Genomic DNA, 27,582 nt, shown 5'->3' with positions numbered 1-27,582 from the left:
TTGTGATTTTTCAAAAAAATGCATTTATTGTTATTTATCAAAAAAATTTCGATTTTTTGTTAGTTTTCAAAAATTTTTCATTTTTTGTTATTTTTCAAAAAAATGTCATTTTTAGTGATTTTTCAAAAAATCTTCATTTTTTGTTTTTTTTTCAAAAAAAAATTTGTTTTTTTTGTGATTTTTCAAAAAAATTGCATTTTTTGTTATTTTTCAAAAAATTTCGATTTTTTGTTATTTTTCAAAAAATGTTCATGTTTTGTTATTTTTCACAAAAATTTCATTTTTGTGATTTTTCAAAAAAAATCAATTTTTTGTTATTTTTCAAAAAATTTTCATTTTTGTTATTTTTCAAAAAATTTTCATTTTTTGTTATTTTTCAAAAATTTTCATTTTTGGTGATTTTTCAAAAAATTTTGATTTTTTGTTATTTTTCAAAAAATTTCGATTTTTTGTTATTTTTCAAAAAAATGTCATTTTTACTGATTTTTCAAAAAAATTGCATTTTTTGTTATTTTTCAAAAAATTTCGATTTTTTGTTATTTTTCAAAAAATGTTCATTTTTGTGATTTTTCAAAAAAATTCAATTTTTTGTTATTTTTCAAAAAATGTCATTTTTAGTGATTTTTCAAAAAATCTTAATTTTTTGTTATTTTTCCAAAAAAATTCATTTTTTTGTGATTTTTCAAAAATTTTCATTTTTTTGTTTTTTTTCAAAAAATTTAAATTTTTTGTGATTTTTCAAAAAATGTTCATTTTTGGTGATTTTTCAAAAAAATGTTCATTTTTTGTTATTTTTCAAAAATTGTCATTTTTGGTGATTTTTCAAAAAATTTCGATTTTTTGTTATTTTTCAAAAAAAATTCGATTTTTTTGTTGTCTTTCAAAAAATTTTCATTTTTTGTTGTTTTTCAAAAAAATGTCATTTTTTGTTATTTTTCCAAAAATTTTCATTTCTTTGGTTATTTTTCAAAAATTTTCATTTTTTGTTATTTTTCAAAAATATTTCATTTTTGTGATTTTTCAAAAAAATTCGATTTTTTGTTATTTTTCAAAAAAATGTCATTTTTGGTGATTTTTCAAAAAAACTTCATTTTTTGTTATTTTTCCAAAAAATTTCATTTTTTTGTGATTTTTCAAAAATTTTCCTATTTTGTGATTTTTCAAATAATTTTCATTTTTTGCGATTTTTCAAATTTTTTTTATTTTTTGTTATTTTTCAAAAAATTCAGCCGTCAGCCGCCGTTTTCTATCGGCCATACTCCAGGACGGTGATGCCCAGCCACCGAGCATGGGGATTGGGCCAGCAACCCCTGTCTCCTGACGGCGCTGTACTTGCAGCAGACATGCCTGTGCTTGCAAACCACTCGCTAGTAACATCCTCCGGATGCTTGCTTTGTGTTTTGTCATCAGTTGGGGCTGCCAACACATGGATTCCACTGGACGCACTCGATCTGGGGATAACAGACCCTCTATGGGGGGAGGGGAGGGGATCCTCCTGTTCTTTCTTTCTTTTCCTCCATCTGTTTTCTTTCTCTACAGATGCCGTTTTTCTCTGCTTAGTTTCTGATTTGGTCTATTTAGACATGTCGACCTCCTGCTTTGCTGCGGTTCGGACCGCCTTTGCCTAGAGCTCCGTGCTTTGCACTCTTGCCTTGTATATTTTGTGTCCTGTTTTCTTACGTCAGCCTATCAGCACAGTGCTCAAACGACATAGCTTGAAGAACACGACGGGATCTACAAACGTTCCGCAAAAGAACTTTACTAACGAAAGTGGAAGCGCTAACGAAACAACCTCCCGCTGCAAGCACCTTACATTCCTGAGACGGCAAACCACCGACGGCTGGCTGCCAAATTGCCTCTGGTTCAGATTGGTTTAGAAGCGTCCCTCTGCCCAAAACGCCACAGACGTCTGCAAAAGATTGCAGTCCTTGAAATAAAGTTACCTCTGATCCGGGCAGAAGCGTTCGCTTACTTAATGGCAGATAAAATGATGACCTTTCACACGGTCTGCATTCGTTCCGTCAGTAACAGCGGCAGGCCGGCAAATAAAATTCTGACATTCCACAGGGCACACTCGCTTGGCAGACAAAAGCCACCGGGGGCTCTCTTTGCGTGTTCCTTCACCTGGTCAAACCGCTTTGAGGGGGGACCTTTCGAGTAGTTTTTGGCGTCAGAACAGACTCTTCTAGCGACGGGGTGGGCAGGCCTTCCACAGGCGCGCGCAGCTCTACTGGAGCAAAAGAGGCTTAGCAAAGGACGAGGAAGAGAGGGAAGCACCGCTCCAGCCGGGTCCGACGCTACCGCCTGAACTCTGTCTTGAACCACTGTGCTCAGGGGAGAGCACGAACGCAGTTCCCCACTACCAGAAATTATGCAGTCGAGATTCCCACATTTGGGGGTAGGGTGAAGCTGCAGGCCCGGAGACCCAACCGCACGCTCAGACCTGCACGCTCAGACCAGCACTTCCAGACCTATAATTTTCTCAGACAGTGCCACCTGCTGTTGGGTTGGGTGAAGCGGCAGGTATCGAGACCCACGCTCAGAGCAGCACTTTCTAGGAAGTAGCAACATCGGACACGTGAGTAAGGTTATTCATTTTATTAAAGCGATTCTTGAAATTTATGGCATAAATCAATGTGACATCTTATTACACTAACAAACAATATTTCAGTGTTTGATTTGAATTAGTCAAAAGATAGCATTATTTTATGATATTTACAGCGTGCTCTTATTTTCTGTTATTGTACCATTCTGGGACACTTTTCTAGCAAGGATTTCTGGCAAAATAAAAAACTTTAAAGTAAAAATGTTAAAATAAAATGTATTGTGTATATAAAGCAATTATTAATTGTAACATATTAAAGTGCTATGTAGGTCTACTGAACGTATTACTGTATTATCTATCTGAAAGTTCAGACAATAACAGTAACACAATAACAGTTTAACAATTGTAAATAAGATCTCTGGAAATCAAAATATCAATTAATCTGCATAACATTTACATTGTGAGCTCTCTTAGGTTAAAACAAATATAATTTGCTTGTGACTTGTGTATTTTTTCCTAGATGGATATTACAATTCAAAAAGGGGGGTCTCTGCCAGTACCTGTACAGTGCACCGAATGCTGCACATATTTTCATTGTCCATTTTGTGATGCCTCGGTTTTCCAACCAACACGATTAAAAAAAAGTGCAATCACATCTGCAGGCACATTTTAATAGATCAGTCCAGCATGAAGGTAATATTTGAAAATTTACATCTGATTATAGTGAAAAATTGTAAGAAAACTTAAAGTGCAATCTTATACTGCTTTTTTTTCAGAATTTACAATACACAGATGTGGACGCCTCTGCAGAAGTCAGCCACATTATCACTGCCTCTTCTGCAAATCAACCATTTTAAGAAAACCTGATTTTGTTAAACATTTAGGACTCTGCAAACAAAAACAACCACCAACCCCTCACACTAAAGCCATCACAACTCTCATCACATCTCTGCCCGCCACACATGTGCCTCTCTCCACTGCCACGGCTCTGCCCGCCACACATGTGCCTCTCTCCACTGCCACGGCTCTGCCCGCCACACATGTGCCTCTCTCCATTGACACGGCTCTGCCTGCCACACCTGTGCCTCTCTCCACTGACACGGCTCTGCCCGCCACACATGTGCCTCTCTCCACTGCCACGGCTCTGCCCGCCACACATGTGCCTCTCTCCATTGACACGGCTCTGCCTGCCACACATGTGCCTCTCTCCACTGACACGGCTCTGCCTGCCACACATGTGCCTCTCTCCACTGCCACGTCTCTGCCCGCCACACATGTGCCTCTCTCCACTGACACGGCTCTGCCCGCCACAAATGTGCCTCTCTCCACTGACACGGCTCTGCCCGCCACACATGTGCCTCTCTCCACTGCCACGGCTCTGCCCGCCACACATGTGCCTCTATCCACTGACATGGCTCTGCCCACCACTTCTGGCATTTCTAGGCCCTTAAAAAAATTGTCGGAAAAAACCAAAGCAACTAAAGAAATGTCCCAAATGTGATTTGATATGCCACTTTAAAAATTTAAAAAGACACATAGAACGTAAACACACCCCAAAAATGATGGACATCACTTCCTCATCTCATCTTGACAGTGAGTGCATAGACCCTCAGAATGGAGTCTATATGGTCCACAAAAGTTTTCATGGAGCTTCTACTCCACTCCATGTGCAAATATAAATATGGCGGGAACCACATCGTGTTTCATGTGAATTAAATGAGTGCCAGACTAATATGGAGTTGGCTTGGAGAAGTGGACTGCTGTCATACAAATGTGTTCACCTCCGGTCAGTTTCATACTGCAAAACATTTTTAACCTCACCTTCACTCACAGAAGAAAGTTTAAAAGAAATGGTTAAAAGCAAGTGGTTTGGGCAGGACAAAATAAAACAGTGTGTAAATCGTCAAAAACTAGCCCAAGAAGAAAATGCACCACTGTCAGTTGAATCCAAGATTGGAGTCCCACCAACAAAAATGTTCATATCGGTCTTTGAGCCTAATATATCATATTATAGTAGACTGGGCAGAGTCATGGTATCATATCACACCAAGAAGAATTCATGGCACTGCCCCTGTGCAAAAACCCAGAGATCATGTACCCATAAATACATAGCAAAATGGAACCTCTTTCAAATTCACCCTGAACTCTTCCGAAAAGTTCGGAGCACTGAAAGCGCTGAAGAATTTCAGGCAGCAGCGATGGAGGAAAGTGATGAAAGTGAGAATTACCCTCCAAAGGACATTGCTAAAGTAAAGAGCATGGTACAATACATCTTAATGAATAAAAAGCTACCATCTACTATTCCCAGTCATTTGAGGCTTTCTTCAGACTATAAGGAATTTCCAAAACACCTAATCCCTGATGAGACAATGTGCTACCACTGCTCAGACCGCACATTGCTCAGTGATCCTGTCTGCATTACACGTAAAGCGAAAATTCTCACAACTACAGGAATTGTCCAAGGTGGATAATTGTTACTTACATATTTTATTTTAATTATGAAAAAGATACTAAACCATTTATTTTACATTCTGTATCTGCAGATATTTCAACCTACTACAAATTCTTTCCTTTCTGTGGAATGGTGTAACGTTACCAAGAGTGGGCTAATGGTTTGCATAACTTCAATGACCATGTCCTCCTTGAACTCTCTCTCTGCCTCACCATAAGAAACCTGTTTCAGGTAATCGTTATACAATACATGATACAATACATGAACATGAAGCCCCTACCCCTCCACAATGGAGGCGGATATGGCTGAGGTTGCCCGTCGCCTCAGCCAGCGGTGCCAGCTGCATCGCAGGACCCAGATGGAATTTTGCAGCTTCTGTGTGGCCACACCGTCTGGGTCCTGGAAGCGTTAGGGAGCTTAAGGTAAGGCCAGCGCCAACACCTTTTGAGTCGCATTCAAAACACTGAATTGTTTGCTTGTTGAGCCCTGTAACAGGCCTCATATCTGTTCTTATGCTCCACACCAGGGGTGTCCAAACTTTTTGGGCCGAGGGCCAGATGCAAAAAAACAAACGTTGTCGTGGGCCAAATTTTACATACATCACACAGACACGTGTGTGTGTGTATATATATATATATATATATATATATATATATATATATATATATATATATATATATATATATATATATATATATATATATATATATACAGTTGAAGTCAGAATTGTTAGCCCCCCTAAATTATTAGCCCCCGTTTATTTTTTCCTCAATTTCTGTTTAACGGAGAGAAGATTTTTTTCAACACATTTCTAAACATATTAGTTTTAGTAACTCATTTCTAATAATTTATTTATTTTTATCTTTGCCATGATGACAGTAAATAATATTTGACTAGATATTTTTAAGACACTTCTATACAGCTTAAAGTGACATTTAAAGACTTAACTAGGTTAATCAAGTTAACTAGTCAAGTTAAGGTAATTAGGCAAGTTATTTTATAACAATGGTTTGTTCTGAAGACTTAAGGTGCTAATAATTTTTACCTTAAAATGGTTCATAAAAAAATTTAAACCGCTTTTTATTCTAGCTGAAAAAAAACAAAAGTCTTTCTCCAAAAGAAAAAATATTATCAGACATACTGTAAAAATGTCCTTGCTCTGTTAAACATCATTTGGGAAATATTTAAAAAAGAAGAAATAAATCAAAGAGGGGCTAATAATTCAGACTTCAACTGTGTGTAGACAGACAGACAGACAGACAGACAGACAGACAGATAGATAGATAGATAGATAGATAGATAGATAGATAGATAGATAGATAGATAGATAGATAGATAGATCATAGCAAGAACTGCTGCTTAATTGAATGCATGTAACAGCGACACCCGGTGGTTATTTATTGAATTACGTTCATTTTTGAATAGCGGGCCAGATTCTATTGATATTTATAAAAAGCCTCGCGGGCCGCCACAAAACTGATTGCGGGCCGCAGATGGCCCGCGGGCCGTAGTTTGGACACGCCTGCTCCACACGCACAGGTGCGGGGAGTGGCTGGGCAGGATAATGCTGCGCATATGAGCGCAGTGAAAGTGCAAGAATGTTTTGTCCTACCAGTTCATATATTATATGTTATACAATATAATATTTTTTACAACAATAGGATTTCTTCATAGTGTTGATTTTATGTTAAGCAACATTAGGCACATTCAAATCAAGACTTAAAACACATCTGTTTAGCTGTGCCTTTACTGAATGAGCACTGTGCTACGTCCGACAGTTCACACTATTATGTTTTCTGTTTTTAACTGTTTTTTTAAATCATTTTTATTCTTTGTTTTTATTTTCTTATACTTGTCTCTTTTATTCTTGTTTATGTAAAGCACTTTGAATTACCATTGTGTATGAAATGTGCTATATAAATAAACTTGCCTTGCCTATATACATACTGATTAACTGTGATTTCTTTACCATAGGTGCATACAGCAGTCAGCAGAGTAGTGGAGTACTTGGAGGTAACTACAGGTGTACAGTTCCCCTCAGCAATTATTCTTCTCCACGGCTATCTGCATTTTGAGGCCCTAACTGACCATGAATACAAGTATTCATGTGTATCTTGTGGTGACCATCCATCTGTGTCTTTCATGTTACCTGTATCTTTCCTTTTTACTGCAGAGAGGTAAGTCTTATTAGTAAAACTATTAGTAAGTTTATAGTAAGTAATTATTTTCTTTAGTGAGTGATCTTTCACAGCCTCCACAAGATTTTAATGGAGAGGTGGATTTAGATATGTTTGGAAGGCACTGACAGAAGAACGAATTGCTCGAGGATTTTTTTCAAGTAAGGAAATTTATTATATCAGGAATGGCATGTCATCATTATTTAATTTCATAAGTGTTTTCAGGAGTACAATCTAAATTCACTGATGTACTAACATGTTTGTCCTAAAGGTCAAAAAAACAATCCATTCTGTGTTACACCTAGTTACAACTTTTGGGCACCCTGGATCGGGAGTAAGACTCATATAGCGAATGTTGTTCTCAACACTGAATTTGAGAAAGTGCACAAAGCAAAAACTGCAGAACGAACAGAAATAACTGTCTCTGAAGATCGCTTAAAGGACGAACTTTCAAAACAGAAAGTTAAATATTTAATGCTAATTATATGTATTATTTGTCAGTGTTGGCATTTCATTTAACGTGTGTTTTATGTGATAGGTGGGAGTGATAAGAAGACTGTGTCAAGAGTGTGGTTTAGATGCCAAAGGCTCTCGCACAGATCTACTCCTGCGACTTTCGGAGGAGATGAGGTCAAGGGAGGCCTATGACAAGGTTTTTGAAAAGATTTGGGCTGCTTCAGGTAAACCTCAATGTTGCACATTAAAATATTACAAATAAATCAGAAATGTACAAAGTCACATAGACATAATGGTTCCTGTTTTCTGCTTGGCACTGATTGGGGAGTGACTGGTGGTGTACAGCTCTGGGGGGGTGTTGGAGGTGGCCTCGTCTGACACCTATTGTTGCTTTCCGTGTGGGGGAGTGTATTTACATCTCTGAGGCACTGCATCTTTAAATTTTTTAAAAGTATACTTTGTTAAGGTTAATGCCACTGCCCTCTATCATAACCTATGGTCATTTAAGTCCCAATGTCATTAATGGGATTTGATTATGTTTTCTTAACTATTTGCTTATCTTTTTTGTCTGTTCCAGGAGGTTGGGCTGTCATCATGTGTCCTTGTGGCATAGTTTACAGTATAAAGTGTAATCTGCGAGCAGAAAGTCCACGGGATTTTGCAGATATGCTTCTGTCTTGGAAGCATCTGCCTAATGTTGTTATTTGTGACTTTGCCCGTGGACTGTCCACCCACACAAATTTGAGGAAACCCATAACTTTCACACCTTTCGAGGGAAGGTTACTCGAACCAACCACTGAAAATATTGCAAAAGCAAAATCAGGAAAATTACAGGTAACTCTGCCATTGCTCACTGCAAAAAAGCAAAGTCCAGATACGGATGGTCATCCAATAACTGGTTCTGCAGAACACTATGTTCTGTATGACCGCTTTCACGAAGACAACACAAAAGATCCTCGTGATTCACTGAGGAAGCTTCGTCTTGTGCCTCAACTAGCTGGCAAAGTTAACAGTCAGGCTGCAGAACAGCTTTTTTCAAAGCTAAAGAAAAATAACTACTTTATGAACATGGCATTGCCATCCACACATGTTTTCCTCATGCGAAACATCATCCACCATTACACTGTCAGAAAAAACGAGAAACGTCTTCATGACATAAAAAAGGAATTCAACTCAAACATTCACATGAATGACCACAGCCAGGTTGTGTTAGGTAATGTTTCCCTTACTGTGTAACAAATACATCAATTTATCCATAACTGTACTTATGTGTATATTTGTATTTATAGAAAATCCATCCTCCACAGAGAAATGCATGGACATGTCACTTGGTAATTTGACTGTTCTTTCCAGTTGCTCAGTGTCAAGTTTCTGTTCTCTAATTATTATGTGTTATTTTCTCATTTTGGTGCTTTAATGTACTCTACGGACCACTGACAGCACTGCCAGAAAATATTGTGACTTTACAAACGACCGCTGCATCACCAGGCATAACATCAGTCACATCTCCTCTGTCATCAGTACCAAGTACAGAAAAAACAGCTTGTGAACCTACCACTCTTCTGAATTTTTTGGAACCTACTAAGCCTTGGAAGAGGGACTGGGATCCATTACAAGAGAAACTGGTGAACATTTACATTTACATTTAGTCATTTAGCAGACGCTTTTATCCAAAGCGACTTACAAATGAGGACAAGGAAGCAATTTACACAACTAAGAGCAACAATGAATAAGTACTAAAGGCAAGTTTCAGGTCTGTAAAGTCTAAGAAGGGAAGTATTAGTAGTTTTTTTTTTTTTGTGTACAGTTAGTGTGATATTCAAAGAGGCAATTGCAGATTAGGAAGTGTAGTGGAGACTAAATAGTTGAGTTTTTAGTTGTTTCTTGAAAATAGCGAGTGACTCTGCTGTTCTGATGCAGTTAGGGAGTTCATTCCACCAACTGGGCAGATTGAGCGTGAGCGTTCGCGAAAGTGATTTCTTCCCTCTTTGGGATGGAACCACGAGGCGACGTTCATTCACAGAACGCAAGTTTCTGGAGGGCACATAGATCTGCAGAAGTGAGTGCAGATAAGAAGGTGCTAGGCCAGAAGTCACTTTGTAGGCAAACATCAGAGTTTTGAATTTGATGCGAGCAGCAACTGGCAGCCAGTGCAAACGGACTAGCAGCGGAGTGACATGTGCTCGTTTAGGTTCATTGAAGACAACTCGTGCTGCTGCATTCTGGAGCAGTTGAAGAGGCTTGATAGAGTTAGCTGGAAGCCCAGCTAGTAGAGAGTTGCAGTAATCCAGTTTGGAGAGAACAAGAGCTTGAACAAGGAATTGAGCTGCATGTTCAGATAAGAAGGGTCGGATCTTTCTGATTTTATAGAGTGCAAATCTGCACGATCGAGCAGTTCTAGAAATGTGGTCAGAGAAGTTTAGTTGGTCATCAATCGTTACTCCAAGGCTTTTCACCATTTTGGATGCAGTAATGGTTGCCCCATCCATCTGGATTGAAAAGTTATGGTGTAGAGTCGGGTTGGCAGAAACTACAAGCATTTCCGTTTTTGCGAGGTTCAGCTGAAGATGATGATCTTTCATCCAGTGTGAAATATCCAACAGGCAGGCTGAGATGCGAGCTGGAACCGAGGGATCATCAGGATGAAAAGAGAGGTATAGCTGGGACAATTACCATTACATACAAACGCACACACACACACATATTTATTGTTATTATTATTACAGCTTGATTATGTGCTGGACCGAAATCGCCCTGGCAGTGAAATAATTGTGAAGGAGGGGCAAGTGTGCCTTATTCGAGAAGAATTTTGGAGCCTTGGATTGTTGAGGGACATGAACTCCCATGTATCAGTCTGTTTTTTATTATAACTTTTTTTTTATTAAAAACATTGACTTATCAAAGTATTTATTGCAGATTGGAAACGCCTGCATGAAGCTTATTTGTGAAATGGCTCGACAAATTGTATGTACTATAAAACATAATATTTATATAGATTGTTTTAACTTGATCCAAAAAAAAAAAAAAACAATTTCTAAACTGTGTGAAAATGTTCATGTCATTGTCAACAGTTTATTTTTATTCATGTAGGGCAAGGACATATACATTGAGGACTTTTATGTTGTCCCTGTGTGGAAAGAAACTCCTAACAACATTGTTACTGGATTACCGGTGCGTGTATGTACTGTATTTACTGTGTGAGAAGTACAACCTAAATTAAACGACATAACTGTCCTGATCAATTCTAGGAAGATGCAGACTTGAAAGACCTGTTAGCCTTTCCAGCATGGACAAATGCCAATGGACCAGACCGCTTTGTTGTCTGTGTAAGAAAATATTGAAATGTCTAGTGCATACATTAATTGGTATTGCAATGTGTGTGTTTCTAAAATAAAACACTGAAAAATCTTGGAAGAAGCAATAATGTTCAAATGAAATATTTTTACACCTTTAACATTATAGATAATGATGCCGCTTCGAAGAGAGATGGTGTTTTTAGACTCTCTGTACGCAGAGCATGAATCATGATTTGGAGATGAGGAATACAGGGCAATTTTTAGGTCTATCAATAAACTAAGACATGTTTTAGCCTTTATGTGATATATGGCTACGTTCCTATAGCCATTTCTATTTATTTCCTAACCGTGTATTATAGGTCTGTCACTTTTGGCTACGTTCCTATAGCCGTTTCTTAAACTTCTGGCTATGTTCATCTAGCCTTTTTTATGCATGGTGTTCTAGAGTTGAGGTGAGCTGTAATTGTTAGTATTACTACTAATATGTTTTGTTTACAGGAAAATTGCTTACCAAGTGGATCATGGGACATGGTCTGAAAAGACTGGATATGATTTTCCAGTGAGGAATCAACTTAAAAAAAAATTATTATTTGGCTTTTACAACAATTAAATTTTTTGTACATTATTCTAAAATAAAATTAATTTGCTTTGCCTATTTTAGGCTTTGCCACGTCAGACAAGAGGGAATGATTGTGGTGTTTTTGTACTCATGGTAAGATATAAATTGAGTTAATTGATTTGAAGATTTTGTAAACATTGTAAATGACTGTGGCTTCTCTCTTTTCAGTACACCCTCTCAATGGTGTGTGGCATTGGGTTTCAACTCCAGGAGGTATTATTTTATTATTTATGTAACTTTATTTTGTTGGTGCTTTTCTTAATCATAGCTAAAATGTAACTATTTTAATGTAAATTATCTTGCTTTCTTCTAAGCAACATATCTTTTAAAAAAAGGGGCATGGTTATTGCAAGCACACCCAACATCATGTATTAACAAAAACATGTTGGTTAACTGTTAGACTAAACAGTCTTTCTTTCAGATGGATATACCTATCATCCGTCAGTGGTGGTGCCTTCTACTCATGGAACGATTTCAAATTGATGGGTATGTCAGTATTTATTTATTTTTCTTGTAAATCTGTAAAATTAAAAATGTATATTGTGTCAATACAACAACTTGTAACATGAATAACAAAACATACTTAAAATCTCTCTTACCTCGGTCCCAGTAACTCCCCTCGCTGGCCAGCAGAGGCCACCATCTTCGGACTTTTAGCATTACGTCATCCATCTACACTGATTGCGCATACACCTGATTGGAATCTGGCTAATGACCCATGTACCTCTTATAAGCCGCACTCAAACACTCGTTCAGGGCGAAGTCTTGTTTAGCCCCGGCCAGCATTTCTGAGCATTATCTCCAGCCTGATCTCCTGTGCACGACTCCAGCCTGTCTCTTACTTTGCTTCGCCTTCTGCCTGCCCACGACCCACGCTTGTTATACGGACTCTGACTCTCTCTCTGCCTGCCCACGAACCACACCTGTTATACGGACTCTGATCCTTGCTGCCTGCCCTTGACCCAAGCCTGCATAACGGATCCTGGTTCTCGCTCACTCCCTTCCACTCATGCCTGGTAACTCACTCTGTGTCTGTTCATCATCAGTCTTGATACCCATACTACTACTGTGGATGTGTGTGTGTGTGCACTCCGGTGCATATTGTGTGTTTGAGTGAAGTTGTGATTAATAAATACTGCATAATGGATCCCTCCGTGTCAGTCTCCTCGTTACACAGTAATTATGGATTTTGTCTTGTCTTGTTATTAAAAGCTATGGGCACAGATTTGCTTTCTGGACTGAGGAGGCAAGAAGTGTCTTGGATGGAAAGATTCTGCTCCTTTTTAGGGTGAAAAGAAAAACCACATCCAATCTTCCGGCACATGTCCAAGCAGTTCAAGATCGGGAAAGGAATGACAAACGATTAGTGGACTCGATTATCACATCAAAATCAGCAGAGCAGCATTTGGTGGTATAGATGGTTCCACTTTAAATTACTCCTCTAGACTCTGAGTATGGTTGACTTAAATATAGTCAAGTGACAATTTAACTATTATTTGCCAAATATAATTAATTACTTGTGCATTTACATATGAAATATAATTTCCTTCTATGGCCCAAAGGATATACTCGGTGGGAAAAGGTCAAATTGGTTTCCACTAAAACCCCGTTCTCAAGTGCCTGTCTACATTGAGAATGAGCAGTCCCAGTCAATCATTTGTGACTACATCAGAGGAATTCTTAATAAAACCAAAACACAGCTGACCTTCAATGATGAGGTGGAGTTCATTTGTGGATTTCTTCTCCCAGAGGTAATCACAAAACATGTATGTACATGAGCATGCTTATGTGTGTTTTATTTTATTAATTGGTTTATCTGTATGTTTGTACAGGCCATAACTCATGGCATTTCCGAGTTACAAGGCTTGTCTTGGCAGGAGGCTGAAGATGTCTTCCTCCAGGGCCCCATTTATCACGCAAGGTATGTTTACATTTTTTTTGTACAAAAGCTGTTAAGTTTTTATGTTAAACACAATTTCTGACAAAAACATTTATTTTTTTAGTGAAGTTGAGGAATTTAACAAAAGAATTGCTCGAGAAATGAAAAATCTCCCCAACAAGAATGTAAAGCATTTTATTTTATATATAATAAATACATTATTAATCCAAGTATTGTTTTTCACAATTTTTCTCTGCATTTTTTACAGCTCGATGACTTGTAGGACCTCATGAAAATTTATAAAAAAATAAAGTTTGGTGTGAGAAAATTACTCAGAGTACTATCATTTATTCTGTGAATAATAAGATAATGTTCATTCCCTCAACTCAATACTAAAGAGTTTGATAAATCCTTAATGATTTAAAAACAAAAAACAACAACAAAAACAATAAATGACTGAAAATATTTAAGTAACTGAACAATATCTATTTACAAATACAGTTAATTAAAATACAACAGACTTAATGCATTAAATCATAATCTAGTATGTTTAATATTTTATATAATAATGTATTCAATCATAGTGCAATATTTTATAGTAGAAAAATAGTGTAATTTACAATTTATAAATCAATGAATTCAGGTTAGGCAATTTTTCCAACAGCAGGTGGCACTGTCTGAGAAAATGATAGGTCTGGAAGTGCTGGTCTGAGCGAGCAAGTCTGAGCGTGCGGTTGGGTCTCGGGGCCTGCAGCTTCATAATGTTGCCACAGAGACTTAGGGAATGGTCACCTACAGTGGTAGAAACGCGGAACTTTGTCTAGACACTGTTAACAGTAATACCTTCCCTACCCATGACAATGTTCTGCTAAATCCTGATTTCATCTTGTAACGCTGGACAGAATGTGGCCCAGGATCTTTGTCCAGTGCACGTGTTAGCAGTTACAAGGCAGCAAAATGATTGATCCGTCCCTGGGTGGGCTTGAACCACCAACCTTTCAGTTAACAGCCGAACGCGCTAACCGATTGTGCCACAGAGACTTAGTGAAAAGTCACCTACAGTGGTAGAAACGCGGAACTTTGTCTCAAAAGGTCTGCTATATGAACCTTAATGTAAGTTTGCTGAGAGAGAGAGAGAAAAGTAACAGAAACGCCCAACGTGGGGCTCGAACCCACGACCCTGACATTAAGAGTCTCATGCTCTACCGACTGAGCTAGCCAGGCGGATGAGGAGTCCCCACTAGAACTAGACACTGTTAACAGTAATACCTTCCCTACCCGTGACAATCTTTTGCTAAATCCTGATTTCATCTTGTAACGCTGGACAGAATGTGGCCCAGGATCTATGTCCAGTGCACGTGTTAGCAGTTGCAAGGCAGCAAAATGCCTAATTCGTCCCTGGGTGGGCTTGAACCACCAACCTTTCAGTTAACAGCCGAACGCGCTAACTGATTGCGCCACAGAGACTTAGTGAAAGGTCACCTACAGTGGTAGAAACGCGGAACTTTGTCTCAAAGTCTGCTACATGAACCCTAATGTAAGTTTGCCGGGAGAGAGAGAGAAAAGTAACAGGAACGCCCAACGTGGGGCTCGAACCCACAACCCTGACATTAAGAGTCTCATGCTCTACCGACTGAGCTAGCCGGGCTGATGAGAAGTTCTTTAAGGAACCAGAAACCGTTTACAGTAATACCTTCCCTACCCGTGACAATCTTCTGCTAAATCCTGATTTCATCTTGTAACGCTGGACAGAATGTGGCCCAGGATCTATGTCCAGTTACAAGGCAGCAAACTGCTTGATCCGTCCCTGGGCGGGCTTGAACCACCAACCTTTCAGTTAACAGCCTAACGCGCTAACCGATTGCGCCACAGAGACTTAGTGAAAGGTCACCTACAGTGGTAGAAACGCGGAACTTTGTCTCAAAAGGTCTGCTATATGAATCCTAATGATAGTTTGCTGAGATAAAGAGAGGTAACAGAAACGCCCAATGTGGGGCTCTAACCCACGACGCTGAGATTAAGAGTCTCATGCTCTATCGACTGAGCTAGCGGGGATGATGAGAAGCTCTTTTAGGAACCAGAAACCGTTTACAGTAATACCTTCCCTACCCGTGACAATCTTCTGCTAAATCCTGATTTCATCTTGTAACGCTGGACAGAATGTGGCCCAGGATCTATGTCCAGTGCACGTGTTAGCAGTTGCAAGGCAGCAAAATGCTTCATTCGTCCCTGGGTGGGCTTGAACCACCAATCTTTTAGTTAACAGCCAAATGCGCTAACCTATTGCACCACAGAGAGTTAGGGAAAAATCACCTACAGTGGTAGAAAGGCGGAACTTTGTCTCAAAAGATCTGCTACATGATCCCTAATGTAAGTTTGCTGAGAGAGAGAGAGAAAAGTAACACAAACGCCCAACGTGGGGCTCGAACCCACGACCCTGAGATTAAGAGTCTCATGCTCTACCGACTGAGCTAGATGAGCTGATGAGAAGCTTTTTCAAGAGCTAGACACCGTTTACAGTTATACCTTCCCTACCTGTGACAATCTTCTGCTAAATCCTGATTTCATTTTGTAACGCTGGACAGAATGTGGACCAGGATATATGTCCAGTGCACGTGTTAGCAGTTGCAAGGCAGAAAAATACCTAATTCGTCCATGGGTGGGCTTGAACTACCAACCTTTCGGTTAACAGCCGAATGCGCTAACCAATTGCACCACAGAGACTTTGTATGATGTCACCTTCAGTGGTAGAAAGGCGGAACTTTGTTTCAAAAGGTCTGCTATATGAATCCTTATGAAAGTTTGCTGAGAGAGAGAGACAGAGAAGTAACAGAAACGCCCAACGTGGGGCTCTAACCCACGACCCTGAAATTATGAGTCTCATGCTTTACTGACTGAGCTAGCCAGGCTGACGAAGAGCTCTTTCAAGAGCTAGACACCATTTACAGTAATACCTTCCCTACCCGTGACAATCATCTGCTAAATCCTGATTTCATCTTGTAACGCTGGATAGAATGTGGCCCAGGATCTATGTTCAGTGCACGGGTTATCAGTTGCAAGGCAGCAAAATGCCTAATTCGTTCGTGGGTGGGCTTGAAACAACAATCTTTTAGTTAACAGCCAAATGCGCTAACCTATTGCACCACAGAGAGTTAGGGAAACATCACCTACAGTGGTAGAAAGGCGGAACTTTGTCTCAAAAGATCTGCTAGATGAACCCTAATGTAAGTTTGCTGAGAGAGAGCGAGAAAAGTAACAGAAACACCCAACGTGGGGCTCGAACCCACGACCCTGAGATTAAGAGTCTCATGCTCTACCGACTGAGCTAGCCGGGCTGATGAGAAGCCTTTTCAAGAGCTAGACACCGTTTTCAGTAATACCTTCCCTACCCGTGACAACCTTCTGCTAAATCCTGATTTCATCTTGTAACGCTGGACAGAATGTGGCCCAGGATATATGCCCAGTGCACGTGTTAGCAGTTGCAAGGCAGCAAAATGCCTAATTCGTCTCTGGGTGGGCTTGAACCACCAACCTTTTAGTTAAAAGCCGAACGCACTATCCGATTGCGCCACAGAGACTTAGTAAAATGTCACCTACAGTGGTAGAAAGGCAGAACTTTGTTTCAAAAGGTCTGCTGTATGAACCCTAATGAAAGTTTGCTGAGAGAGAGGCAACAGAAATGCCCAACATGGGGATCTAACACACAAGCCTGAGATTAAGAGTCTCATGCTCTACCGACTGAGCTAGCCGAGCTGATGAGGAGCCATTTAAAGAGTTAGACACCGTTTACAGTTATACCTTCCCTACCTGTGACAATCTTCTGCTAAATCCTGATTTCATCTTGTAACGCTGGACAGAATGTGGCCCAGGATATATGCCCAGTGCAAGTGTTAGCAGTTGCAAGGCAGAAAAATGCCTAACTCGCCGCTGGGTGGGCTTGAACCACCAAGCTTTCAGTTAACAGCCAACACGCTAACCGATTGCGCCACAAAGACTTAGCGAATGGTCACCTACAGTGGTAGAAAGCCGGAACTTTGTCTCAAAAGGTCTGCTATATGAACCCTAATGAAAATTTGCTGAGAGAGGTAACAGAAACACCCAACGTGCTGCTCGAACCCATGACCCTGAGATTAAGAGTCTCATGCTCTACCGACTGAGCTAGTCGAGCTGATGAAGGGCCCTTTCAAGAGCTAGACACTGTTTTTAGTAATACCTTCCCTGCCTGTGACTATATTTTGCTAAATCCTGATTTCATCTTGTAACGCTGGACAGAATGTGGCCCAGGATCTATGCCCAGTGCACGTGTTAGCAGTTGCAAGGCAGTAAAATGCCTAATTCGCCCCTGGGTGGACTTGAACCACCAACCTTCCAGTTAACAGCGGAACACGCTAACCAATTGCGCCACAGAGACTTATTTAGAGGTCACCTTCAGTGGTAGAGAGGCGGAACTTTGTTTCAAAAGGTCTGCTATATAAACCCTAATGAAAGGGGTCACCAACCTTTTAGTTAACAGCCGAACGCACTAACCGATTGTGCCACAGAGCTTTGGTTATCAGTTATTAATCAGTTATTAGAGATTAGTTATTAAAACAATAATGTTTAAAAATGTGCCGAAAAAATCGTATCTCCATTTAACAGAAATAGGGGAAAAAAAACTTTTTTTTTACTTGTTCAAACTACTTAATTACACAATTCTTAAGATTTACATGGGACAACTTAATGTTCAGTCCAAATAATTTGGTAAAAGTGTTAAGTTATCTTAATTTGTGTTAAGACAACATGAAAGAATTGTGTGAAACCCTGCACAAATATGGTAATCGGTTCATAATAAGTTAAAGCACATTGTCAGATTTTGCTGTATTTGGCTTAACAGTTGTATAGATGGACTCTTAATACAATAAATAAGTAAGCTGACCAAAGTTCTTACGGGGTGAAGACTTTATTGAAGACAATGAATAGTGCAGTTCCTCAGCAGTGATGTTAACTTGTCTGTCTTCAAGTAACTAACTGTGAGACACTACTTTATAACAAAGGATGATCTAATTTGTGAATCATGTTTTAGCTAAGCATGTGATCCTCTCGAAAGTAGTTTATAAATAAACTTCACTTGAATAAACAGCCAAACTACATGAAAAAGCTGCCGTTTTGAATATACCCGTGTTTGTGTGGACAAGGCCTCAATGTTGAGGACTCTGCTCTCCATTGTGAAGCTTTAGGTGAGTGTTGAGGATTCTTTTACAGTTAAAGCCCTTTCCACACTCACTGCATCTAAAACGATCCTTTCTTGAGTGAATCTTCATGTGTTGCTTAATGGTGTCTTTCCGTGTGAGACTCTTTCCACACTGATCACATGTGAACACTATGGTTCCAGTGTGACCATTCATGTGGTTCTTGAGGCTAAATTTGGTTGTGAAGCTCTTTCCACACTGAGCACATGCAAACGGCTTCTCTCCGGTGTGAGTTCTCATGTGGTGATTGAGTGTGTTTTTATGTGGGAAACTTTTACCACACTCTGTGCATATGTAAGGTTTCTCTCCAGTGTAAATACTCATGTGGATGTAAAGGTCTTGTTTTTTACCTAAATTCTTTTCCACACTGTTCGCAGGTGTAAGGTTTCTCCCTAGTGTGAACTCTCATGTGAGCAATCAGGTTCAGCTTTTTACTTAAACTCTTTCTACACTGTTTACAGCTGAAAGGCTTCTCTCCAGTGTGAATTCTCATGTGCACTTCCAAGTTTCTTGCATGGCGGAAGCTTTTTCCACACTGTTGGCATGTGTACGGCCTCTCTCCAGTGTGAATTCTCATGTGGGATTTAAAGCTTTGTTTTTGACTAAAACTCTTTCCACACTGTTCGCAGGTGTAAGGTTTCTCCCCTGTGTGAACTCTCATGTGAATATCAAGGTTTGGCTTTTGACTAAAACTCTTTCCACACTGCTTACAGCTGAAAGGCTTCTCTCCAGTGTGAATTCTCATGTGAGTTTTTAAGCATTGTTTTTGACTAAAACTCTGTCCACACTGTTCGCAGGTGTAAGGTTTCTCCCCTGTGTGAACTCTCATGTGAACATCAAGGTTTGACTTTTGACTGAAACTCTTACTACACAGTTTACAGCTAAAATTACACCCAGATTTGGATTTCCGAGGTCTTCCGTGTGATGAAGTCTTTTTAGTCAGTGTGGGTTTTTCATCAGTCGTTAGTTCTTGTGGTTTCTCAAACTGCCATTTCTCATCTATTTCATTCTGTCCATGTGTCTCTTCCTTCAGCACCATCCGGTCTAAAAAAAAAAAAAAAAAGTTAGCTTTAGTATGAAGACTCAAAGCGACAAGCAAGAAATGGATGTTGAATGTCTTACCATGAAATTACCTTACCATTTACTCTCCATCATGTGGTTTTAAACTTTCCTTTATTGTGGAACACAGTAAGCCAGTAGTGTTTTTTTTTATCTTCTGTGTTTAACTCATAAAGGTTTAAATCCACATGAGGGAGAGTAAATGGTGAGACTATTTTCATTTCTGCATCAACTATCCCTTTAAAAGGTTTCTACAATTACCCATTTTTTACAAGATGTACAATAAGTCTTTGGTGTTCCAAGAATGTGTCTGAGGTTTCAGCTCAAAATCAGATCATATACCTTGTAGAATATTTAATGTTGGGGGTCAGAGGAAAACCAAGCTCTTGTTTTTAAAAGCAAATGATCAAATGCACTCTCTCTAGATTACTCGTGTTGTGTTCCCTCTTGCTTGGAAGACCCGATTGAGACAAATCCTGCATGTCCATAGCAAGTATGCATAATTCATGCTTATATTTGCAAGTTTGCATTATTGTATAAAACTTATGCAAATTCTTAATGCCACATTTGCTTTAAAAAGGAGTGATGAGGAGATGGCAAGATGAAATACTTTGTTACTTGTTTTCATTTATTTGTACTTTTGTCTTTGTTTTCTTGCCTTTGTGTATGCCCTGAGGCTTGGCTGAAGATCTACTTAGTGACATTGTATATACCAGACAAGATGCAGAAATGCCAATCAGGGACAGTGACAACATAAATATACAAAATAATAATGTTAACCCAGGGTTTACGAATGTGAACTGTCTGTTAATGAACACCCAGGATTATTTTTTAACCCCAGGTATAGCATGAGCCGTGTGGAAGGTGACTACAGATAACCCAGAATTTATCCAGGTATAGATTGACCCAGGGTTAACAATTTGAAGTGTGAAAAGCCCTAAGAATACTCAGCATCAGCTGTCAGGATAAACAGATTATAATGACAAACAGCGACAACTGTCAATCATGTCATGATGACCTGGGGCCTGTTTCAGTAAGGAGGTTAAACCAACTCAGAGTTTAAACTTGAACTCTGAGTTGATTTACAGAGAGATTAAATTCTCTGAGTTTTCGGATTCAGAAAAACATTTGAGCTACAAAAGTCTTTCAGTCAAGAGCAGTGAGGGATTTTCTCCTTTTGTTGTTTGATTAATGCTAAAAACAGTCAGCAGCAGGAATATTGCGCACTGTCACTTTAAGAATAGTGCGGCTCTGATATGGTTTCTCTTTCACATGTCTTTTGATTCTCAACTTGTTTGTTTATTACACAAATAAGAGTTAATATGAATATTCACTAAACACAGCACTCTGACCCAAATTTGCATGCATTTGACCATTAAAGCGCTCAGATTAAGATGGCTCTAGATGTGTGTTCTATATGATGGAATAATCGTTTATCTCGATTAATGGTTTTTCATAATCATTAGAAGCTAAAATCGAAATTGAAACCAGATTTTCGATTAATTGCACAGCCCTATCAAGTGGTAGAGGTTGATATGACATTTAGAATGTAAGCAGGACTAAAAAATCTTTTTAGAACGAGAACGAATAATCCCATTAATCTAGTTACAGTACATGTCCGTCAAAGGTTAGTGAATTTAAGCTAATTATTCATTAAGAAAGGACAAGCCATTCTGCTACGTGACTTTGTTCTTTGTGTAACTAAAATGTAGACAATAGCTATGTTTCTATCCAAAAATGCGAATTATATTTATGCGCAAAACTGGGATGTCACATAAAAGATGTGCGAATAAAGCTGCGTTTCCATCCAATGAATCAAAGAGAACAAAATCGTCACTTCCTGATTAACAGGCCCCAATTAAGAACAGTAAAAACAGAATTTACTGCGGTAGAAGAAGCTACATGAATCTTTTATTTAAATGACAGCTCAGAGGTCAATGCTGGCACACAGTGAACACGTGTTGGCGTTTGAAGCAATGAGACGCAGAGAACAGATGTTCTGGAGGTCTTTAATAAAATAATAACATGAATACTGAAACGGTTCAGGTGTTTTAGAATGACCAAAACAACATTTCAGATGTTTATAATGTTCTCAGCCTGCTGGTTTGTGCATTCACACACATTTTCATCATCATATGATCTCTTATACCAAACCTTTTTAAACACACATACTGGAATTTGTTCAGTAAAAGTGCTTGCTAGGTTTACGAGAGTTTATCTTCTCTTATCGAATAAAAAGTTTGTCCTACTCAGTTATGCGCATGTTTCTTTATGCTTATATTTCAAAAGTTATGTGCATCATGGCGTTTCCATCAACCAATTTTTTATGCTTATAGCCTACCCAAAATGCACATAAAATTAGGTGGCTGATAATGTAAGGCTAAGTGAGAAATACCGCTTTATCTTTTAAAAAGGGGAGGAGACCGACAGAAAACTCTCTTTCAGAGACAGGCTCTCTTGCTCTGCAAACAAGTGTGTTCATGACTATACATACAAAGAAAAACAATAAAATTAGAAAATATGACTTTGCTACAACAAGCAGCATTAGGCATGGGTCAGTATAAGATTCTGACAGTATGATAACCTTGAATAAAAAATATCACAGTTTTATGGTACTGTAATTACTCCTCTAAAATATATTCTTTTAAATGTCTGGGTAAACAGACACTTTTTCCTCTTAGAACACAAAACATTTTCTTTTGAGAAACTTTTAAAGTATTTTGGAGCAGTAAACATGTCAGGCTGAATCACTCAATTGAATCATTGACTTCTGTTGTCTTCATTTGTTTCATAAACACAGATTTCTTTACAATTTAAAATGGCATCTTTGGAGATCTTTTCTGCTGGAGATACTGTTGTCCTGAAAAACTTAAAACAAAATATTTAAAAAAAAAAAAACTTGCATATAGCGATGAACGGTACAGCAGAAAATATTTGCCAGTTTTAAAATCTTGACTTTTTTTCAAATTGCGTTATACCTTGAAAACGGTTATCGTCCCATGCCTCAGCAGCACAACACTGTTTTTAGGATCTAAAAATGTATTCGTTAATAAAAGTCTCAAGCAAAAAGATTCCAATGGCAGCGCCTGCTGGTACGTAAAGAATATGGTCAATACTGACAAACTTCACACTCAAATGTTTGCATATCATCAGCATGCTGTAATCCATTTCTTAAGCAGCAAAAGTCATTTTTAGACTAGTTTGTTGGCCAGTTGTAGTCAGCGCAATGTTAAACGTTATTGTTTCACAATAGTCATTTAGTCTCAGGTCGCCCTGCAGCAACATTATATAGTTTAGAATTCTGTACAATGTTTTATAATAATTAATTACTTTAGTGTCCATTTCATTCAGCATGTTTAATATTGGGGGCATCCATGTTTTTTATACTTTAAACCAGAGTTTCTGCTTGTTTCACCAAGTTAAATGTAAGACTTTTAAAGACATTTTTAATACCATTATGACAATTTTAGACTCATAAAGGGCTAAAGGCTAAGGAATTTTTCAAATACCCCAGATGAAAAAGATTTTAAATTTGCCCTATTTAAAAAAATGATAATTTAATACATTTAATAATACAATAATAAATTAATAAAAAATATATCTTATAGATATTTCTTAGCAAAATATTTTAAATTGTGTGTAATAACATGCAAGCTTTACTTGTATCCACACACTTCTTTCCTAAATAAACTTTCTTTAAAAAATAATTAAAAATGAACAAATGTTTTAAATGTTTTAAAAACTATAACAAACTAAATCTACACAACAATCTGTGCTTGATGTCTTCAGCAGTAAATACATGGAGCACATTTAAACAAATGTTATTGTGAGGAAAATACTTAAACCATTATAATAAATACAGTTAAAATGACGTTTTTGAATGAAAAGTTGAAAGTTTTATTGAGATGGATTGTTGGTGATTGTATGGGTTTTGGCCAGATTGGGTAGCAAAACATGAACAAAGGAAAATGAAGACTTGTTTAAAAAGATTTAAGACCTACAACACAACATTTCAGTAAATTTAAGACTTTTTAAGGCCGAAAACTTTGATTTTGGAATTTACGACATTTTAAGACCCCGCAAAAACCCTGTTTAAACACAATAGCCCTGATAATTAGTTATTATAATAATGATGAAATTCTAACTCAGTTACTATCTGTGAGAACTAGTAACAACTACTAGAAACAAGTTTAAACCCATAAAGAAGTCGATGAAAAAAGTTAATTTGGATCAATGTGACATATGCAAATGGAAAATACTAAGCCAACACCATCACTGTAATAGCAGATATCTTCTATGAGAATATTGTAGGTCAAATATCTTCAGCTCAGTTTAAGTTTTTTTTTTATTATTAGTTGTTTTTATTTATTTTATATAGCGCTGGTGCTCAAGGACGCTTTACAAACAGTAGGAGAACAAGAAAAGCAATAGCCTTAAGAAGGTAGAGAAAATGGGAGACTAATAATAAATAAAATAATGACAAAAGACACGAGAACGAGTAACAAGAGAGAAACTCATTTCTGTCTTTCAATAGTTATGTTTCCATCCACCTATTTTTATGCACATAAAAAAAAACGTTTTATGGAAACACCATGATGCAAAAAAAAAAAAAGTATGCGCATAACTGAGTAGGATAAACGTTTTATTCGATAAGAAAAGATCAAAAATCACGATGGAAAACACGATACAAACTCCAGTATGTGCATTAAAAAGGTCATGTGATTTTGTTATAAGAGATCATGTGATGATATAAATGTGTATGAATGGACAAACCAGCCGGCTCAGTACATTATAAAACATCTGAACTCTTGTTTTGGTCATTCTTAAACGCCTTACAGTTCAAGTATTAGTGTTATTATATTATATTATTCAAGACCTCCAGAATCAAGAGCATCTTAGCTTCGCGTCTGACACCTTTAAAGCCACTACGCGTTCACTGCGTTTCAGGATTACCCTCTGAGGTGCAAGTCATTTATTAGATGAAGAAAAGATTAGCCGCATTTCCACTGTCGGGCATGTGCAAGCCAGGGCTTTTATCGGGCAGGGCCAGGCCAATCGCAAGGGGGGGTTGAGCAGTGAGGCAGAAATCATGTCGCGTTTCCACTGTCGGGCTAGTACCTCGCAGCGTGTCATGCAAACCCCGCCCCCAGAATCTCCCCCGAATCAAACGTCACACAACCCGCCCACTTCAGCGGGAATCAGGCGGATAATGCATGCATGAAAGAAAAAAAGGTAGCCTAGTTTCTGCTTTCACCCACCCATAAAATGCTCGGTTTACATGATTTGATTAATATCATCGTATCCATATACTTTATAAATAATATTTCAAACCTCCTCCGGTGTTTATTGTTTTAGAAAATATCTTAAATCTTTTTTTCAGATAGGCCTTTGGAAAATGAAAGTTTAATATGGCTTTAAAATGGTTTGATTTATGTACTGTTTATAGGCTACCTAAATTATTATAGCTAGATTTTATTGGGTTTTATATTGATTTTATTATGTCTGATATTTGTAATTATTTAAATTATTTCAATATATCTTGGGCTATTTTATTAGGATATGACACTATTGTTTTTGAGTCTACAAAAATAGACACGAAACTTGTAAATTTTCATGTCTTTCTGTGGTATTTATGTTGTGTATTATCTTCAAAATAAATAAAAACAGAAGCCGCTCGCAGCATCAACAGAGCTGTGAAGAGAGCGCTCTTTTGCTCGGTCTAACATTCACATACAGGCAACTAAACGTGCACAAACACCTTTTAAACTTGACAAAAACTCTCGATAACCTTTACTGTCTGCTGTGTCTTTAATGCGGTGTAAAGATTATTATGCGTTATTGAAACATTAAGGAGGATGCAGCAAAGTCACTTATAAATGAAAACTTTATCAATTTACGCAACAGCCTTACATTTAAAAGGGAAACATAAGGGCGATTATACGCAAAAAGACCCCAGACTAAATGGCTAGATGTTTTCTTTCCCTTATTTTTTTATTTGGTTATCTGTTTGGTGCATGTACTCTTGTGCGATCGGAAAACTAGTGTCTGCCTCTCCTTTCACTCCGCCCCGAAGTCCCAGCTAGCCCTCTTTGGCCCAAGGTATTCAGCGGGCTGAAAACGGCCGGCTGCTGGGCCCGAGAAAGCCCCGCTTTGGCTCCGGAAGTGATAGTGGAAACGTGACTGGCCTTGGCTCGCTCACTTTAGGCGTGATAGTGGAAACGCGGCTATTGATCCAGCTTCTCTTATCGCAGCAAATTCCATTTTTACTGTTGATATTTGGCGCCAGTTAATCAGGAAGTGATGATTTTGTTCGCTTTGACTTTGTCATTGTATTTGCACTGTCTGTATTTTGCACTGTCTGGAGCCAGCACCTAAGCTTTCCACTCATCATAGCTCACGTGCTGCTGATGATGTTACAATAAAAGTGATTTGATTTGAATGCAAACGCAGCTTTTTTTGCATATCTTTTATGCTAAAATCCACTTTTGAGCATAAAGTTCATTCGCATTTTTGGATGGAAACAGTTCATGAGTGCTTATGTGCATTTAGGAGAACTAGGCAGCACATTCAGAGCTGCAAGATGGATTTAATTAAATATTCTTATTATTAAAATATCTGAATGAGGATTAAATGACTGAGTTGGTCTTTGAGAATGAAAACCAACCTGTTTGTTCCTGCAGATCTTCCTGTTTGACTGTGAATGTTTCTTCAATCTTCACATCTTCACTCTCCTCTTTAATAAACGCCATCTTTATAACAGTGTGGAGATCAGTCGCTTCAGCAGGAGTTTTTCTCTGTGTTTGGACACTTTTTCCTGTTTAAAATAAATAAAACAATGAACAAACAAAATAACTTCTTAACACTTACTTCAACAGTTTCTTTATAGGAGAGTTATTAACAATAAGAAATCAGGTAAGTTCAAGCAAGAAACAATAGCCACAAATGACCTGATTAAAACTAGTAATGTTACTCCATTTCTTATATAGTCGTAAACTTAGAATGGAATGACAATATACTATTTAATAAATTAAATTTTCAATAAAGAACTTATTACACACATCTCTGTAACTTTTTTTTTTCTTTGTAACTTTATTCTTTATGTATGTCCTTAATTGTTTTGTTTGTTTTATTTAGCTTATTGTCTGCTTACAGCAATGCATAGCACTTTTTTTGCACAAGACAAATTTCCTCTTGAGGACAAAAAGTTTATCCTATTTCACTCACAGTAATGAGGGCTATATTGTATAAAGGGTAAAATAATATTGTCAACAGCAGGTACATAATTTAGCACTGAATGAAAAAAAAATGAAACTTTAATCAATCGCTTTATATAAGTGTAAACGCTTTAAAACAAACCTTTCTCCAGTTGAATCACAGCGCTGGAACGGCGCAGGCTTATGACGTCACACGTCGCGCCAAAATAAAAGTCTTTTTAACCCTTTTTTTTGCCACTTACTGTTGCAGTCACGACTTATTGATACATTTCTCCTTCGTTTCCACTTTCTCACAGACGCACATATATTCAGTATTTGGAGTTGATCAAAACTTTTACTCTAAAGATTTTAAGACAATTAAAAAACTTTGAATCCACTAAGACTAAGTGTTTAAAGCAAAAATCTCAACATTCTAAAAGGTATAATAAATAATCTAATGAGTGTTTGGAGCTGAAACTTTACAGAAAAGGAGGTAAAATAGGTGTCCTCCATGTAAAAATTATTCATTACTACTACACGTTTTAGTTCTTCTAACTAGTCATGACTTATATATAGTTTATCTCTGCGTTTGGACACTTTATCCTGTTAAAAATTAACAAAGCAATAAAAATGTAAAATGAATAAAACAATGAACAGAAAGAAAATAACTTCTCTTCT

General features: G+C 37.9%; 3 protein-coding genes and 5 non-coding genes across 11 annotated transcripts; 2 read left to right on the top strand and 6 right to left on the bottom strand.

Moving 5' to 3' along the window:
- The first annotated feature begins 6,966 nt into the window (after positions 1 to 6,966).
- On the top strand, positions 6,967 to 9,352 carry LOC101886954 (uncharacterized). The gene is made up of 5 exons (XM_068220681.2): positions 6,967 to 7,636; positions 7,713 to 7,854; positions 8,208 to 8,843; positions 8,920 to 8,961; positions 9,071 to 9,352. The coding sequence occupies exons 2-5, from the start codon at positions 7,800 to 7,802 to the stop codon at positions 9,277 to 9,279; spliced, it is 942 nt and encodes a 313-aa protein (XP_068076782.2). The 5' UTR covers positions 6,967 to 7,636; positions 7,713 to 7,799; the 3' UTR covers positions 9,280 to 9,352.
- Positions 9,353 to 10,516: 1,164 nt separating this feature from the next.
- On the top strand, positions 10,517 to 13,759 carry LOC110439618 (PWWP domain-containing DNA repair factor 3B-like). 3 transcript variants are annotated; one of them, XM_073947959.1, is made up of 12 exons: positions 10,547 to 10,594; positions 10,721 to 10,801; positions 10,879 to 10,956; positions 11,425 to 11,485; positions 11,588 to 11,638; positions 11,714 to 11,758; positions 11,967 to 12,031; positions 12,758 to 12,956; positions 13,108 to 13,296; positions 13,378 to 13,466; positions 13,549 to 13,609; positions 13,693 to 13,759. In XM_073947959.1, the coding sequence occupies exons 3-12, from the start codon at positions 10,925 to 10,927 to the stop codon at positions 13,705 to 13,707; spliced, it is 807 nt and encodes a 268-aa protein (XP_073804060.1). In that variant the 5' UTR covers positions 10,547 to 10,594; positions 10,721 to 10,801; positions 10,879 to 10,924; the 3' UTR covers positions 13,708 to 13,759. The 3 variants fall into 3 exon arrangements, with proteins under 3 accessions (XP_073804062.1, XP_073804061.1, XP_073804060.1); XM_073947961.1 differs by lacking the exons at positions 10,879 to 10,956; positions 13,108 to 13,296; positions 13,378 to 13,466; positions 13,549 to 13,609; positions 13,693 to 13,759 and adding an exon at positions 12,513 to 12,561 and having other exon boundaries at positions 10,517 to 10,594; positions 12,758 to 12,847; XM_073947960.1 differs by lacking the exons at positions 10,879 to 10,956; positions 12,758 to 12,956; positions 13,108 to 13,296; ... (1 more) ...; positions 13,549 to 13,609; positions 13,693 to 13,759 and adding an exon at positions 12,513 to 12,690 and having other exon boundaries at positions 10,517 to 10,594.
- A 632-nt stretch (positions 13,760 to 14,391) lies between these two features.
- trnan-guu (transfer RNA asparagine (anticodon GUU)) lies at positions 14,392 to 14,465 on the bottom strand. Its single transcript has one exon. It is a non-coding gene; the product is annotated as a tRNA-Asn (tRNA).
- Positions 14,466 to 14,575: 110 nt separating this feature from the next.
- Positions 14,576 to 14,648, bottom strand: trnak-cuu (transfer RNA lysine (anticodon CUU)). Its single transcript has one exon. It is a non-coding gene; the product is annotated as a tRNA-Lys (tRNA).
- A 1,184-nt stretch (positions 14,649 to 15,832) lies between these two features.
- Positions 15,833 to 15,905, bottom strand: trnak-cuu (transfer RNA lysine (anticodon CUU)). Its single transcript has one exon. It is a non-coding gene; the product is annotated as a tRNA-Lys (tRNA).
- Positions 15,906 to 16,260: 355 nt separating this feature from the next.
- On the bottom strand, positions 16,261 to 16,333 carry trnam-cau (transfer RNA methionine (anticodon CAU)). Its single transcript has one exon. It is a non-coding gene; the product is annotated as a tRNA-Met (tRNA).
- A 353-nt stretch (positions 16,334 to 16,686) lies between these two features.
- Positions 16,687 to 16,759, bottom strand: trnak-cuu (transfer RNA lysine (anticodon CUU)). The gene has a single exon. It is a non-coding gene; the product is annotated as a tRNA-Lys (tRNA).
- A 1,588-nt stretch (positions 16,760 to 18,347) lies between these two features.
- On the bottom strand, positions 18,348 to 27,120 carry znf1147 (zinc finger protein 1147). 2 transcript variants are annotated; one of them, XM_068219487.2, is made up of 3 exons: positions 27,068 to 27,120; positions 26,376 to 26,525; positions 18,352 to 19,696 (listed from the first exon to the last, which is right to left on the bottom strand). In XM_068219487.2, exons 2-3 carry the CDS (start codon positions 26,458 to 26,460, stop codon positions 18,999 to 19,001), a joined length of 783 nt encoding a protein of 260 aa, XP_068075588.1. In that variant the 5' UTR covers positions 26,461 to 26,525; positions 27,068 to 27,120; the 3' UTR covers positions 18,352 to 18,998.
- Positions 27,121 to 27,582: the final 462 nt, after the last annotated feature.

Source organism: Danio rerio, chromosome 4, assembly GCF_049306965.1.
Source record: "Danio rerio strain Tuebingen ecotype United States chromosome 4, GRCz12tu, whole genome shotgun sequence".
Classification (NCBI taxonomy): Eukaryota; Metazoa; Chordata; class Actinopteri; order Cypriniformes; family Danionidae; genus Danio; species Danio rerio.
This window is presented reverse-complemented; position numbering and strand designations above follow the sequence as displayed.

Bases quoted from the DNA above. Each gene is read 5' to 3' on its own strand.
- LOC101886954 (XM_068220681.2), top strand. From the start codon at position 7,800: ATGAGGTCAAGGGAGGCCTATGACAAGGTTTTTGAAAAGATTTGGGCT. The intron at 7,855-8,207 runs GTAAACCTCAAT...TGTCTGTTCCAG, and splicing joins AAAGATTTGGGCTGCTTCAG to GAGGTTGGGCTGTCATCATG. The intron at 8,844-8,919 runs GTAATGTTTCCC...TTGTATTTATAG, and splicing joins CCACAGCCAGGTTGTGTTAG to AAAATCCATCCTCCACAGAG.
- LOC110439618 (XM_073947959.1), top strand. From the start codon at position 10,925: ATGCCAATGGACCAGACCGCTTTGTTGTCTGT. The intron at 11,486-11,587 runs GTGAGGAATCAA...TGCCTATTTTAG, and splicing joins AGACTGGATATGATTTTCCA to GCTTTGCCACGTCAGACAAG. The intron at 12,032-12,757 runs GTATGTCAGTAT...TGTTATTAAAAG, and splicing joins GAACGATTTCAAATTGATGG to CTATGGGCACAGATTTGCTT.
- znf1147 (XM_068219487.2), bottom strand. From the start codon at position 26,460: ATGGCGTTTATTAAAGAGGAGAGTGAAGATGTGAAGATTGAAGAAACA. The intron at 19,697-26,375 runs GTTGGTTTTCAT...TTTTTTTTTTAG, and splicing joins AGATCTGCAGGAACAAACAG to ACCGGATGGTGCTGAAGGAA.